Source organism: Gorilla gorilla, chromosome 8 (genome assembly GCF_029281585.2).
Source record: "Gorilla gorilla gorilla isolate KB3781 chromosome 8, NHGRI_mGorGor1-v2.1_pri, whole genome shotgun sequence".
Classification (NCBI taxonomy): domain Eukaryota; kingdom Metazoa; phylum Chordata; class Mammalia; order Primates; family Hominidae; genus Gorilla; species Gorilla gorilla.
The window spans coordinates 86,257,360-86,273,307 of NC_073232.2; the positions used below are offsets into that span (position 1 = coordinate 86,257,360).

Here is a 15,948-nt window from a genome sequence, read left to right on the forward strand (position 1 = left end):
AAGTAGCTGGGACTACAGGTGTGCACCACCATGCCTGGCTAATTTTTGTATTTTTTGTAGAGACAGGGTTTTGCCGTGTTATCTTTTGAAATTTCTGTATTATTTGCTGACATCTCTGTTACCTTCCTTTTCTTCCTTAAGAATAATTTCCTTTAACTCTAAGAACACACTTATAATAAGTGCTTTGAGGTTTCGTTGGCTCGGTCCAACACCTGGGACTCTCACAAACAGTTATTGTGGCATGCCCTTTTCCTTGGTGTAGGTCACACTTCACTGTTTCTTTGCATGTTAATAATTTTTGCTCAAGATTTGACAGTTTCCATAGTATATTGTAGCATCTCCAGGTACTGATCTCCTCCTCCTCTATCTGGGGCTTGTCATTGTTCTCTCCTTATTTATTTGCATAGCGATGTGACTGGGCTATTGTACTAAAGTCTCTTGCCTGTAGTGTGAAGTGCTACTGCTGCTCTCCAAGGGGCAGAGCCTTGAACATGCATCCAGTACCTTGGATAACATCGGTTTTAGAGGGCCGGCTTCGAATGTGTCTCTTTACCTTATTTCTCTGTTAAGCTGTCTGCCTCTTTTTGTATCACACCAGAGATCAAAGAAAATTGTATAACTACATAACACCCTTACACCAAGATGAAAGCCAGTAATGTAATCTCTGAATTATGTAACACAAAGTACTGTATTGCAGGTGAGATTTTATAAATTTGCCTGACATTTTTATCAAATAGAGGGAATGGATAACCAGTGAAATAATTATGTGTTATACTCCTCTTGTCATCGCAGTCTTCAGCTAGCCTTTGTGCTTTTGCCTTTCTGCTTTTGCTAATTAAACATCACTTTTCAGAAACAAAAGTAAGTAGAATAGCTTTGGAAATGCCTACACTGAGACTACTCTAAGGTAACTGTAACACTGAATTTTTATGCATTACTTTTCAAATGGATGAGTTTTAAAACCAATAATATGCTAATGTTCCACTGATAGTAAATGCTAGAGCTTAATTAAAGGATATTCATGATGAATTTTACCTATGTAACACTAACATGTAGGCACTATTGTCATTAAATGTCTATACTTAATTTAACTCAGGGAACATAAATAGGTCACAAATATTAGACTCAAAAATTCTTTTTCTTACCCTGGTGACTCTTTAATTGTGCACTGATTGGTCCCTTTATTATATCTCTTCCAATAGCATCTTTTAAGAGTTCTTTATCAGTCTCTATAGAATTAAACAGACTTCAAAATACTTTATAAGGTAAACATTACCATACATGTGTATACGTGTGTGTTTAACTAATTATAGAAGGATATTCATGAAGAATTTCACCAATGTAACACTATGATATAGGTACCTATGTAATAATAACATGTAGACACTGTTGTCATTAAAGGTCTATACTTAATTTAACTCAGGGAACATAAACAGGTCACAAATATTAGACTCAAAAATTCTTTTTCTTACCCTGGTGACTCTTTAATTGTGCATTGATAGTCCCTTTATTGTATGTCTTCCAATAGCATCTTTTGCTATGGAAAGTACTATGATACAGGTACTGTTGTCATTAAAGGTCTATACTTAATTTAACTCAGGGAATATAAATAAGCCTAAATATTAGACTTGAAAAATTCTTTCTCTTAGCTCGGTGACTCTTCAGTTGTGTAGTGATTGGCCCTATTATTATACCTCTTCCAATAGCATCTGCCAAGAATTCCTTATCAGTCTCAATTGAAATAAAACAGATTTCAATATATTTTATAAGGTAAACATTACCATACCTCTGTGTGTATCTGTGTGTGGGTGTGTGTGTTTAATTATGGAAGGGTATTCATGAAGAATTTTACCTGTGTAATACCAACATATAGGTACTATTGCCATTAAATGTCCACATTTAATTTAACTCCAGGAATATAAATAAACCATAAATATTAGTCTTGAAATTGTTTTTTCTTACCTGGGTGACTTTTTAATTGTGTCGTGGTTGATTCCTTCATTAGACCTCTTCCAGTAGCATGGGCAAAGAAGTTCTTATCAGTCTCTATAGAAATAAAGCAGATTTCAGTATATTTTGTAAGATTATCATTACCATACTTGTGTGTGTTTGTGTGTTTAATTATAGGAGGATATTCATGAATAATTTTACTTATGTAACACTGTAATATAGGTAGTTTTGTTATTAAAGGTCTATACTTAATTTAATTCAGGGAATATAAATCAGCCATAAATATTAGATGTGAAAAATTCTTTTTCTTACTTTGGTGACCCTTTAGTTGTGCATTGATTGATCCCTTTATTATACCTCTTCCAATATCATCTGCCAAATGTTCCTTATCAGTCTCTATATAAATAAAACAGATATCAATATATTTTGAAAGGTAAACATTACCATATCTGAGTATGTGTGTGTGTTTAATTATAGGAGGATATTCATTTAGAATTTCACCTATATAATAGTAACATATTGGTACTGTTGTCATTAAAGGTTCATACTTAATTTAACTCCAGGAATATGAATAAACCATAAATATTAGTCTTGAAAAAAATTTTTTTTACCTTGGTGACATTTAAATTGTGTTTTAATTGACCCCTTTATTATACCTCTTCCAATAGCATCTGCTAAGAGTTCCTTATTAGTCTCTATAGAAATAAAGCAGATTTCAATATATTTTATAAGGTAAACATTTTATGTGTATGTGTGCATGTGTAGTGCACATGTGAGTTTTTATTATTATAGTAGAAGAGTCACAACACATCTTATTGCAGTAAGCATCACATAACAGAATTTGAAGGGCTATTAGAAATCATATAAGCCTATTATATTGAAGTTCAGAGATGCTTCATGATTTGAACAAGACCACATCAAGATAATGACAAAATTGATGCACAAACTGACACTTTATAATTCCTTAACCACTGACTTTACCATATAATGCATCTCTTATGCAAACTAAAATTATCCTAGAAAGTTTATGATGATAATATAACCTTAAATTTTACACCAAGAGCACTATCTACTGTGGGATGTACCTGGTGAGATAAAACATAACATTTTTAAAAACAGGTCAATTTGCAAACCATGGTCTCCACAGTCACAGAGAGTTATTGTGGGGCAAAGTACTTTGATTTGTTCATAAAGACTTCATGTCATTTCTAAGATTTGTAACTATAAATCAAGTATGTATCAATAATGTAGAAAAATAATTATTTTGTGGAATATGAAAATGTGACTTTCATATCTTCTTGAGTTTGTAGACTTTGTAGCTGGGGAGGACGAAGTAAGTAAACTTGTAGTAGCATAAGCATTGAGACTGCATTCCTTTCCACTGGAGTTTCTATGTGATTTGAATTTTTTGCCAGATTTGAAAACTACTGACTAGGTCATATAACAGGAAAAATACATGAAAGTTATGAAAGGAGAGTTCATACTGAACAGGGACAATTAGAATGGGTGACTTGGGTCAACTGGTGAACCTAATATTTTGTGAGAGAAAGTTGTTTATAGCAGACTATATAACTAAAGTTGGAAACCTATAATGACCCAGATACCATAGAGTGGAAGTTTTGCTCTGAAGAAATGTCTGAGCTCTTGAATAAATGTTAAGTATTACAGTGTAACATTTGAAGCCCAAATATACCACCAGTGAAATCTAAACCAAAGTATGGACCAGCTGAGGCATCATTACCAAAATGAACCGAGACACATAAGAATATATTTTCCATAAGTACACAGCTATATTTTGTGAACATAAGCACATCTATAGAAACATAAAAATAGGGAATATGAGCAGTCATATAGCCTCTCCGATTATTACTCCAACTAGCACACATAAGAAGGAATGGTTCATTTCAAGTGAGTATGCAAAGATTCTTAGATAAGCAGAGAGGCAACAAGAAGAGCATTTTAGGGGAGATAAGGTTAAGCATTTAGGAAGAGAATCTATGTGCTAAAGTAATTTACAATCTAGTAACATTCATGTTTCCTCCCTCACAGTATCCTCTCATTGCTTTAATTCTTTTTAAATACGATCCTGCCTGGAATTCACTGAGATATTTTTACAAAATAAATAACATACCATGCTATATGCCTATGTAAAGTGTTCGATTCAATGTTTTTTAAGATGTTCACATATTTGTGTAGCTCTGACCACAGTCAATTTTAGATTCTACTTGAGTTTATACTAATCAAATTCCAGTGAAGTACAGAAATATTACTCCCATATAGCATTATTCCTTCTTCAACATTTTTGCACTACTATTATGTGTATTACTACTATATATAAAAGACATTGTTATAATTGTTGTTACAATTAATTATTTATATAATACTGTGCCTTTTAATTAAGCTAAGAAAGAAGAGCAAGTACATATTTTTAGTGTTTACTATACTAACCTTCTTATTTATATATTTTTTTGCATTTGTTCCTGTGGATTTGAGTTACTATACGGTGTTATTTTATTTTTTAAATTTTTTTAAAAAATTTATTTTTTTATTTCAATAGGTTTTTGGGGAACAGGTGGTGTTTGGTTTCATGAATAAGTTCTTTAGTGGTGATTTGTGAGATTTTGGGGCACCCATCACCTGAGCAGTGTACACTGTACCCAATGCATAGTCTTTTGTCCCTTGCCACCCCCTACTCTTTCCCCAAGTCCCCAAAGTCCAACATACCATTCTTATGCCTTTGCATCCTCATAGCTTAGCTCCCACATGAGTGAGAACATACAACGTTTGGTTTTCCATTCCTGAGTTACTTCACTTATAATAATAGTCTCCGATTCCATTCAGGTTGCTGCAAATGCCATTATTTTGTTCCTTTTTATGGCTGAGTAGTATTCCATGGTATATACACACCACATTTTCTTTATCCATTCATTGATTGATGGGCATTTGGGCTGATTCCATATTTTTGCAATGGCAAATTGTACTGCTATAAACATATGTGTGCAAGTATATTTTTGTATAATGATTTCCTTTCCTCTGGGTAGATACCTAGAAGTGGGATTTCTGGATCAAAGGGTAGATCTACTTTTAGTTCTTTAAGGACTTTCCACACTGTTTTCCACAGTGGTTGTACTAGTTTACATTCCCACCAACAGTGTAAAAATGTTTCCTTTTCACTGCATCCATGCCAACATCTGTTATTTTTTGATTTTTTGATGATGGCCATTCTTGCAGGAATGATGTGGTATCGCATTATGGTTTTTATTTGCATATCCCTGATAATGAGAGATGTTGAGCATTTTTCCATATGCTCATTGGCCATTTGTATATCTTCTTTTGAGAATTGTCTATTCATGTCCTTAGCCCACTTTTTGATGGGATTTTTTTTTTCTTGCTGATTTGAGTTCTTTGTAGATTCTGGATATTAGTCCTTTGTCGGATATATAGATTGTGAAGATTTTCTACCACTCTGAGGGTTGTCTGTTAACTCTGCTGATAATTTCTTTTGCTGTGCAGAAGCTTTGTAATTTAATTAAGTCCCATCTATTTATCTTTGTTTTTGTTGCATTTGCTTTTGGGTTCTTGGTCATGAAGTCTTTGCTTAAGCTAATGTCTAGAAGGGTTTTTCCAGTGTTACCTTCTAGAAGCTTATGATTTCAAGTCTTAGATTTATCTTTGATCCATCTTGAGTTGATTTTTGTATAGAGAGATGAGGATCCAGTTTCATTCTTCTACATGTGGCTTGACAATTACCCCAGCAACATTCGTTGAATATGGTGTCCTTTCCCCACTTCGTGTTTTTGCTTGTTTTGTTGAAGATCTATTGGCTGTAAGTATCTGGCTTTATTTCTGGGTTCTCTATTCTGTTCCATTGGTCTATGTGTGTATTTTTATACCAGTACCATGCTGTTTTGGTGACTATGGCCTTATAGTTTGAAGTCGGTAATGTGATCCCTTCAGATTTATTCTTTTTGCTTAGTCTTGCTTTGGCTATGTGGGCTTTTTTTGGTTCCATATGAATTTTAGGATTGTTTTTTCTAGTTCTGTGAAGAATGATGTTGGTATTTTGATGGGAATTGCATTGAATTTGTAGATTGCTTTTGGCAATATGGTCATTTGTTTGTGTCGTCTAGGATTTCCTTCAGCAGTATTTTGTAGTTTTCCTTGTAGAGGTCTTTCACGTCCTTGGTTAAGTATATTCCTACCTTTTTTTGTTTTTTGTTTGTTTGTTTGTTTTGGCAGCTATTGTGAAAGGAGTTGAGTTCTTGATTTGATTCTCAGCTTGGTCACTGTTGGTGTACAGCAGCACTACTGATTTGTGTAGATTAAGTTTGTATCCTGAAACTTTGCTGAATTCATTTACGAGTTCTAGGAGCTTTTTGGATGAGTCTTTAGTGCTTCCTAGGTATATGATCATATCATCAGCAAACAGTTACAGTTTGATTTCCTCTTTACCAATTTGGATGCCCTTTATTTCTTTTCCTTGTCTGATTGCTCTGGCTAGGACTTCCAGTACTATGTTGAATAGAAGTGGTGAGAGTAGGCATCCTTGTCTTGTTCCAGTTTTCAGGGGGAATGCTTTCAAAACCCGTTCAGTGTAATGTTGACTGTTGGTTTGTCATAGATAGCTTTTATTACCTTATGTTATGTTCCTTTTATGCCGATTTTGCTGAGGGTTTTAATCATAAAGCGATACTAGATTCTGTCAAGTGCTTCTTCTGCATCTATTGAGATATCATGTGATTGTTGTTTTTAATTCTGTTTATGTGGTGTATCACATTTACTGACTTGTTTGTTAAACCATCCCTGCATACCTGTTATGAAACCCACTAGATCATGGTGGATTATCTTTTTGATATGCTCTTGGATTTGGTTTGGTAGTATTTTGTTGAGGATTTTTTCATCTACGTTCATCAGGGATATTGGTCTGTAGTTTTCTTTTTTTGTTATGTCCTTCCCTGGTTTTGGTATTAGGGTGATACTGGCTTCATAGAATGATTTAGGGAGGATTCCCTCTTTCTGTATCTTTTGGAATCACGTCAGTAGGATTGGTACCAATTCTTCTTTGAATGTCAGATAGTACAGCCGTGAATCCCTTTGGTCCTGAACTTTTTTTTGTTGTTGGCAATTTTTAAATTACCATTTCAATCTTGCTGCTTGTTATTGGTCTGTTCAGAGATTCTATACCTTCCTGGTTTAATCTAGGGGGATTGTATATTTCCAGGAATTTATTCATCTCCTCTAGGTTTTCTAGTTTATATGGGTAAATGTGTTCAGTGTAGCCTTGAATAATGTTTTATATTTCTGTGGTATCAGTTGTAATAACTCCTGTTTCATTTCTAATTGAGCTTATCTGGATCTTCTCTCTTCTTTCCTTGGTTAATCTTGCTAATGGTCTATCAATTTTATTTATCTTTTCAAATAATCAGCTTTTTGTTTCATTTATCTTTTGCATTTTTTTGTTTCATTCTTGTTTAGATCTGCTCTGATCTTTGTTATTTCTTTTCTTCTGCTGGGTTTGGGTTTGGATTGTTCTTGTTTCTCCAGTTCCATGAGGTGTGACCTTAGATTGTCTATTTGTGCTCTTTCAGACTTTTTGATTTAGGCATTTAATGCTATGAACAGTTCCTCTTAGCAATGCTTTTGCTGTATCCCAGAGGTTTTGATAGGTTGTGTCACTATTATTGTTCAGTTCCAAGAATTTTTAAATTTCCATCTTGATTTCATTGTTGACCCAATGATCATTCTGGAGCAGGTTATTTAATTTCCATGTATTTGCATGATTTTTAGGGTTCCTTTTGGAGTTGATTTCCAATTTTATTCCACTGTGGTCTGAGAGAGTACTTGATATAATTTCGATTTTCTTAAATTTACTGAGACTTGTTTTGTGGCCTGTCATATGGTCTATCTTGGAGAATGTTCCATGTGCTGATGAATAGAATGTATATTCTGCAGTTGTTGAGTAGAATGTTCTGTAGATATCTGTTAAGTCCATTTGTTGTAGGGTAGAGTTCAAGTTCATTGTTTCTTTGTTGACTTTCTGTCTTGATGATTTCTCTAGTGCTGTCAGTGGAGTATTAAAGTCCCCCACTATTATTGTGTCATCTCATTTCTTAGTTCTAGTAGTAATTGTTTTATAAACTTGGCATCTCCAGTGTTAGGTGCATATACATTTAGAATTGTGATATTTTCCTGTTGGACTAGCCCTTTTATCATTCTATAATGTCCCTCTTTGTCATTTTTAACCGCTGTTGGTTTAAGGTTTGTTTTGTCTAATATAAGAACAGCTACTTCTGCTTGCTTTTGATGTCCATTTGCACAGGACATCTTTTTCCACACCTTTACCTTAAGTTTATGTGAGTCTTTATGTGTTGAGTCTCCTGAAGACAGCAGAAACTAGGTTTTTCTAATCTATTCTGCAGTTCTGTATCTATTCTTATCTATTCTGCCATTCTGTATCGTTTAAGTGGAGCATTTAGGTCATTTACATTCAATGTTAGTATTGAGATGTGAGGTACTATTCCATTCATCTTACCATTTGTAGCCTGAATACCTTTTTTTCTCCCCACTGTGTTAATGTTATATGGGTCCTGTGAGATTTATGTTTTAAGGAGGTGCTATTGTGCTGCATTTTGAGGGTTTGTTTCAAGATTTAGAGCTCCTTTTAGCAGTTCTTATAGTACTGGCTAGGTAGTGGCAAATTATGTCAGCATTTGCTTGTCTGGAAAAGACTGTATCTTTCCTTCATTTATGAAGCTCAATTTCACTGGATACGAAATTTTTGGCTGATAATTGTTTTATTTAAGGAGGCTAAAAATAGGACCCCAATTCCTTCTAACATGTAGGGCTTCTGCTGAGAAGCCTGCTGTTAATCTGACAGGTTTTCCTTTATAGGTTACCTTATGCTTTTGCCTCACAGCTCTTAAGATTCTTTTCTTTATCTTGACTTTAGATAACCTGATGACTATAGGCCTACATGATGATCTTTTTGTGATGAATTTCCCAGGTGTTCTTTGAGCTTCTTGTGTTTGGATGTCTATATCTCTAGCAAGGTTGGAGAAGTTTTTCTTGATTATTCTCTCAAATATGTTTTCCAAACTTTTAGATTTCTCCTCTTCTCAGGAACTCCAATTATTCTCAGGTTTGAACATTTAACATAGTCCCAAACTTCTTGGAGTCTTTGTTCATTTTTGAAAATTCTTGTTTCTTTGTGTTTGATGGATTAATTCAAAACCCTTGTCATCGAGCTCTGAAGTTCTTTCTTCTGCTTGTTCGGTTCTATTATGGAGACTTCCCAGTGCACTTAGCATGTCTCTAAGTGTGTCCTTGAGCCAGGAAGAGAGGCATCACCAGAAATCAACCTTGGAAGCACTTCGATTTTGAAGTTTTAGTGTTCAGAACTGTGAGAAAATCAATTTCTGATGTTTAAGGCACCCAGTGCAGTATTTTATTCTGGCAATCTGGGCAGTGAATACAGACATTGTCACCATACCCCCTTTATGCTTTAATCATGGTTTCCTTGAATTCTCTGAACCTATTTATTTTAATTATTTTTATATGCATATTTGTATTATACTTTAAGTTCTAAGGTACATGTGCACAACGTGCAAGTTTGTTACATATGTATACATGTGCCATTTTGGTGTGCTGCACCCATTAACTCATCATTTACATTAGGTATATGTCCTAATGCTATCCCTCCCCCCTCCCCCCCCCACAACAAGCCCTGGTGTGTGATGTTCCCCTTCCTGTGTCCATGTGTTCTCATTGTTCAATTCCCACCTATGAGTGAGAATATGCGGTGTTTGGTACTTTGTCCTTGTGATAGTTTGCTGAGAATGATGGTTTCCAGCTTCATCCATGTCCCTACAAAGGACATGAACTCATCACTTTTTATGGCTGCATGGTATTCCATGGTGTATATGTGCCACATTTTCTTAATCCAGTCTATCATTGTTGGGCATTTGGGTTGGTTCCAAGTCTTTGCTATTGTGAATAGTGCCACAATAAACATACGTGTGCATGTGTCTTTATAGCAGCTTGTTTTATAATCCTTTGGGTATATACCCAGTAATGGGATGACTGGGTCAAATGGTATTTCTAGTTCTAGATCCCTGAGGAATCACCACGCTGTCTTCCACAGTGGTTGAACTAGTTTATGTTCCCACCAGCAGTGTAAAAGTGTTCCTATTTCTCCACATCCTCTCCAGTACCAGTTGTTTCCTGACTTTTTAATGATTGCCATTCTAACTGGTGTGAGATGGTATCTCACTGTGGTTTTGATTTGCATTTCTCTGATGGCCAGTGATGATGAGCATTTTTTCATGTGTCTTTTGGCTGCATAAATGTCTTCTTTTCAGAAGTGTCTGTTCACATCCTTCGCCCACTTTTTGATGGGGCTGTTTGCTTTTTTCTTGTACATTTGTAGATTCTGGATATTAGCCCTTTGTCAGATGAGTAGATTGCAAAAATTTTCTTCCATTCTGTAGGTTGCCTGTTCACTCTGATAGTAGTTTCTTTTGCTGTGCAGAAGCTCTTTAGTTTAATTAGATCCCGTTTGTCAATTTTGGCTTTTGTTGCCATTGCTTTTCGTGTTTTAGACATGAAGTCCTTACCCATGCCTATGTCCTGAATGGTATTGCCTAGGTTTTCTTCTAGGGTTTTTATGGTTTAAGGTCTACCATGTAAGTCTTTAATCCATCTTGAATTAATTTTTGTATAAGGTGTAAGGAAGAGATCCAGTTTCAGCTTTCTACATATGGCTAGCCAGTTTTCCCAGCACCATTTGTTAAATATCTGAACCTATTTATAATAACTGCTTTGTAGTCTTTGCCAAGTCTAACAGAGTAAACAGACAACCAACATACAATGAACTCAAACAAATTAACAAGAAAAAAACAAACAACCCCATCAAAAAGTGGGTGAAGGATATGAACAGACACTTGTCAAAAGAAGACATTTATGCAGCCAAAAGACACATGAAAAAATGCTCATCATCACTGGCCGTCAGAGAAATGCAAATCAAAACCGCAATGAGATACCATCTCACAGCAGTTAGAATGGTAATCATTGAAAAGTCAGGAAACAACAGGTGCTGGAGAGGATGTGGAGAAATAGGAACACTTTTACACTGCTGGTGGGACCATAAACTAGTTCAACCATTGTGGAAGTCAGTGTGGTGATTCCTCAAGGATCTAGAACTAGAATTTTAGAATAAAAACTGGATATTTTGGATATTTTGGATAATATTGTAGAAAAACCTAGATATTGATTTACTCATCATATTTTAAAACTTGCTGTTTGCTTTTTAGTGATTTCTTTTGACTATTTTACTACATTATCTTTCTCCACAACAAGAAGATTCTAATATTGTTCCTCTGGAAGCACTGCTTTTGGTATGCACACTGCCACTTTTGAATGACAGTGGTTTCAGGGGACTCTCTTTAATGGCCTCTTTCCCGTATTTCTCTGTTAAGCTCCCTGCCTCTTTCAGTATCTCACCAAAGATCAAGGAAAAAGATGCCTAACAGTTATTCGAGAACTAAATTTAGTTGTGTAATCACTGAATTGTGGAACACAACTAAATAACTTTACTGTAGCTGAGATATTGTAAATTTACCTGACATTTTTATCAAATAGAGAGAATGGGTAGCCAATAAAATGACTGTTATACTCCTCTTCTTATCACATTCACAAGTTAGTCTGTATGCTTTTACAAACTTAAGGCAACTTTCCTCTCTAAGCCAGAAATATAAAATGATAAGTACAGCATTTGTTTTCATTTTTTTCAACTTTCATTTTAAGTTCGGGGTACAAGTGTAAGTTTGTTACATGGGTAAACTTGTGTCATGGGGGTTTGTTGTACAGATTATTTCATACCCAAGTATTAAGCCTAGTACCCATTAGTTATTTTTCCTGATCCTGTCCCTCTTTCATCCTCCACTCTGCAAAAGGCCCCTGTGTTCGTTGTTCCCCTCCATGTGTCCATATGCTCTCATCATTTAGCTCCCATTTATAGGTGAGGACATGCAGTATTTGGTTTACTATTCCTGTGTTAGTTTGCTAAGGATAATGGCCTCCAGCTCCATCCATGTCCCTGCAAAGGACATGATCTTGTTTCTTTTTTATGTCTGCATTGTATTCTATGGTGTATATGTACCAACTTTTCTTTATCTAGTCTATTACTGATGGGCATTTGGGTTGATTTCATGTCTTTGCTATTGTGAATAGTGCTGCATTACATAAGGGTAAAGGTTCAATTCAACCAGAAGATCTAACTATCCTAAATATAAGCATCTAACACATGAGCACACAGATTCATAAAGCAAGTTCTTAGAGACCTTCGAAGAGACTTAGGCTCCAACACAATAATAGTGGGAGACGTTTAGACAGATAATTGAGACAGAAAATTGTATCAGAGATATTCAGGACCTGAACTCAGCATTGAATTAAAGTATAGCATTTGAAATAATAGCATCAAGCACATATTTAGGTCACAAGAGCCTTGCATTTTTATGGATTACTTTACCAGTAAATGAGTTCTAAAACTAATCATATCTAACTAATGTTCCATTGATAGCAAATACTAGAGTTCCACAAATTACAGGAGGAAATTCATGAAGATATTTTCTCATGTAATGATAACTTACAGCTGCAGTTGTCATCAAAGATCCATATTTAACTTCAGAGCTAAATAAGCCATTAATAGGAGACTTGAAAAACTCTTGTTCTTACCTGCATGACTCTTTGACTGTATGTTGATTAGACGCTTTATTATATCTTTTCCATTAACACCTTTCAAGTGTTTTAAGACAGTCTCTATAAAAATAAAACAGATTTTCAAAATGCTTTGAAAGGTAAATTGTAACATATGTCCGTGCTGTGTGTATGTGATAGTATATTTTTATGTATGAATAGTAATAACTTAATTAGCATCAGTCATGAAAGAAGATGAATTAGTAAAAAAAAAAAAAAAGCCCTGGACTGCAGAATTACAAAGCCTTAGAATTGGAAGCATTCTTAGCAATCATATAAGCCTAGAGAAGTTTAGTGGTTTGAACAAAATCAGATATATAGTTAACTATAAAACTTATACAGAAATAGATGTTTGTTACTCCTTAACCAGTGCTTTCTTCCATACAGTGCTCTCTCTTCTCCAAACTGAAATTATCCTAGAGAGTTTATGATAAGAATATAATTTTTAAGCATATTCATACTTCATACAAGCATATCCATACACCAGGTATGGATATACCTGGTGAGGTGGAATATAATTTTATTCACAAGTCAACTTGTGAACTATGGTCTTTATAGTCACAGAAAGTTAACCATCAGGGAGAAATTCTCTGATTCTTCTAAGAATATTTTAGCCCCTTTTTATGTTATGTAACTATAAATTATGTGACAGCAGTGATTATTGTGGACTGGTAGAACGTGCCCTCTCAGGTCCATTTAGAATGTAGACTTTGTAGATGGGGAGGAAGAAAATGGGTAATTTTGCATTCCTATCAGCATTGAGTTTGGATCCCTTTCCCTTTGAGTTTTGATATGATTTGAACTTTTTGCTTGCTTTTGAAACAACTACTAGGGTCAATGACAAAAAAATAAAATCAAAATTAATAAAGGGAATTCATATTAAAAATCAAATAATCTGGATTTATGAACCTTTGTCATCTACTGGGCCTCAAGTTTTGTGGGTGAAATTGGGTCTTAGCAGAGCAGGTGACTGTAGTGTGAAAACTGCAGTGACCCAGACATCATAGAGTAGAAGTTTTGCTCTGGAGAAATGGTTGAGTCCATGAATAAATTTTAAAGCTGCAAATGACCTTTACATCCCATATGTACCACCATTACAATCTGTATAGAAATAGGAACAATTTAGGGCATTATCTCCAAAATGAAAATATGCATCAGATTGACAGAATAAGTTATTAATTTAATTAAAATATTTTGTGAAAATGATGACCTATAGCAACAACAACAACAACAAAAACCTGGGGAACATTAGCAGACATATTTTAACCTCTTTAGTTATTTCCCTAACTGGTATAAGCAAGGAGTACTAATTCATTTGAGTTAGATAAGCAAAAGTTTCTTAGATCAGTAATGAGTATTTGAGGACAGATAGGTTTAAGCACTAAGAATACAAAATTATGTGCTAGAGAAATATAATTTAGTAAGAGTCACAATTTTCCTTCTTCATAACATCCTCCCAGTACTTTACATCTCTTTTTGCAACTGTTACACATGGATTTTATTGAGCTTTCTTTTTTTTTTAAAAAGGGTAATATATCATACAATTTGCCCTTGTAAAGCATCTAATTCAAATATTTTTAACATATTCACAGTTGTTAAACCATCATCACAGTCATTTTTAGAATCTACTTCAGATTTATTCTAATTAATTTCCAGTAAACTATATAAGGATTACTGCTATATTTTCTATTCCCTCTTCCTGACATTTGTACTGTTGTTATACCTATAAATATTAAAACCATTGTTATAATTATTTCTCTATATAACTTTATGCCTTCTAAAGAACTGAGAAAAGAAAGAAGAACAAGTACATATTTATAATGTTTGTTATATGAACATTCTTGTTTATAGTTTCTGGTTCTTTTTATTATTTCCTGTGGATTTGAGTTACCATCTATTGTAATTTTCTTACTCCAGCATACTATTGCTCCCAGCCATTTCCTTTGTGCTGCTATTGTCAAATATATTGCATGCCTATTACATGTCTATTATGTGATAGGCCCCAAAATACAGTTACATATCAAATTTATATATCTATATATGGTACCACATAATTACATTTTAAATCAATTAAGAGAAGAACAAAATATGCATTTATATAATATTATGTAATAGAATTATTTCACTAATGCTTTTGTTGAAAAAATTATGATATGAGGAAACTTGTTTTCAGCCTGAGGAACTTTCTTAAGTTTTTTTTAATAACATGGCCTGATACCAACTAATCCTGTAAATTTTTACTTATTTCAGATTCTTTTTATTTGAGTTTCACTTTTAAAAATCATTTTGCCAAACATAAAATTATTGGTTGATATTTTTTTCTTGCAGCCCTTTGAAAATGCCATCCTACTGCCTTCTGGCCTCCATAGTTTCTGGGTTTTTTTTTCCCCCAAGATGGAGTCTCTCTCTGTCATCTTGGCTCATGCAAACTCCACCTCCCGGGTTCAAGTGATTCTCCTGACTCAGCCTCATGAGTAGCTGGGATTACAGGTCCGCACCACCATGCCCGCTAATTTTTGTATTTTAGTAGAGACAGGGCTTCACCAGGTTGGCCAGACTGGTCTCGAACCGCTGACCTCAAGTGATCCACCCCGCCTTGGCCTCCCAAAGTGCTGGGATTACAAGCATGAGCCACTGCACCTGGCCTTGGCCTCCATAGTTTCTGATGCTATGTCACCTATTAATCTTACTAGAATTAACTTTTGTATGGTTACACTCATGTAACCATACAAACATGATGTTTGGACCACATATAAGATGGTGATTCCGTAAGATTGTAATGGAGCTGGAAATTTCTATCATGTAGTGATGTTGTAACCATTGTAACATCTTAATGTAATGAATTATTCACAAACCTGTGATGATGCTGGTATAAACAAACCTACTCTGCTGCCAGATATATAAAAGTATAGCACATAGAATTATGTATAGTACATAACACTTGATGATAATAATAAAAAGCTATGTTACTGTTTTATATATTTACTATACATTTTTATTTTTATTTGAGTATGCATACTTCTACTTACAAAAAACATTAACTGTAGAACAGCCTCAGACAGGTCCCTCAGGACGTATTCCAGAAGAAGGCATCGTTATCATTGGAGATGAAAGCTTCACGTGTGTTACTTTCCCTGAAGACTTTCCACTGGGGCAAGACGTGGAGGTGGAAGACAGTGATGATACTGATGATCCTGATTCTGTGTAGGTCTAGGCTAATGTGTGTGTTTGTGTCTCAGTTTTTAA

At 34.6% G+C, this 15,948-nt stretch overlaps 1 protein-coding gene across 28 annotated transcripts in view; it reads right to left on the minus strand.

Moving 5' to 3' along the window:
* CCDC7 (coiled-coil domain containing 7) overlaps positions 1-15,948 on the minus strand; it is a 459,676-nt gene that overhangs the window by 35,697 nt on the left and 408,031 nt on the right. For 18 of the 28 annotated variants that reach the window (XM_063710186.1, XM_063710188.1, XM_063710189.1 and 15 more), the window contains 5 exons: positions 12,682-12,765; positions 2,562-2,645; positions 2,263-2,346; positions 1,963-2,046; positions 1,146-1,229 (listed from right to left, as the gene is read on the minus strand). In XM_063710186.1, the coding sequence (XP_063566256.1) occupies positions 1,146-1,229; positions 1,963-2,046; positions 2,263-2,346; positions 2,562-2,645; positions 12,682-12,765 (420 nt within the window). Of the gene's footprint in view, positions 1-1,145; positions 1,230-1,962; positions 2,047-2,262; positions 2,347-2,561; positions 2,646-12,681; positions 12,766-15,731; positions 15,851-15,948 lie in introns of those variants that run through there. The other 10 variants (XM_055352972.1, XM_055352963.2, XM_063710196.1 and 7 more) reach the window with 6 other exon arrangements.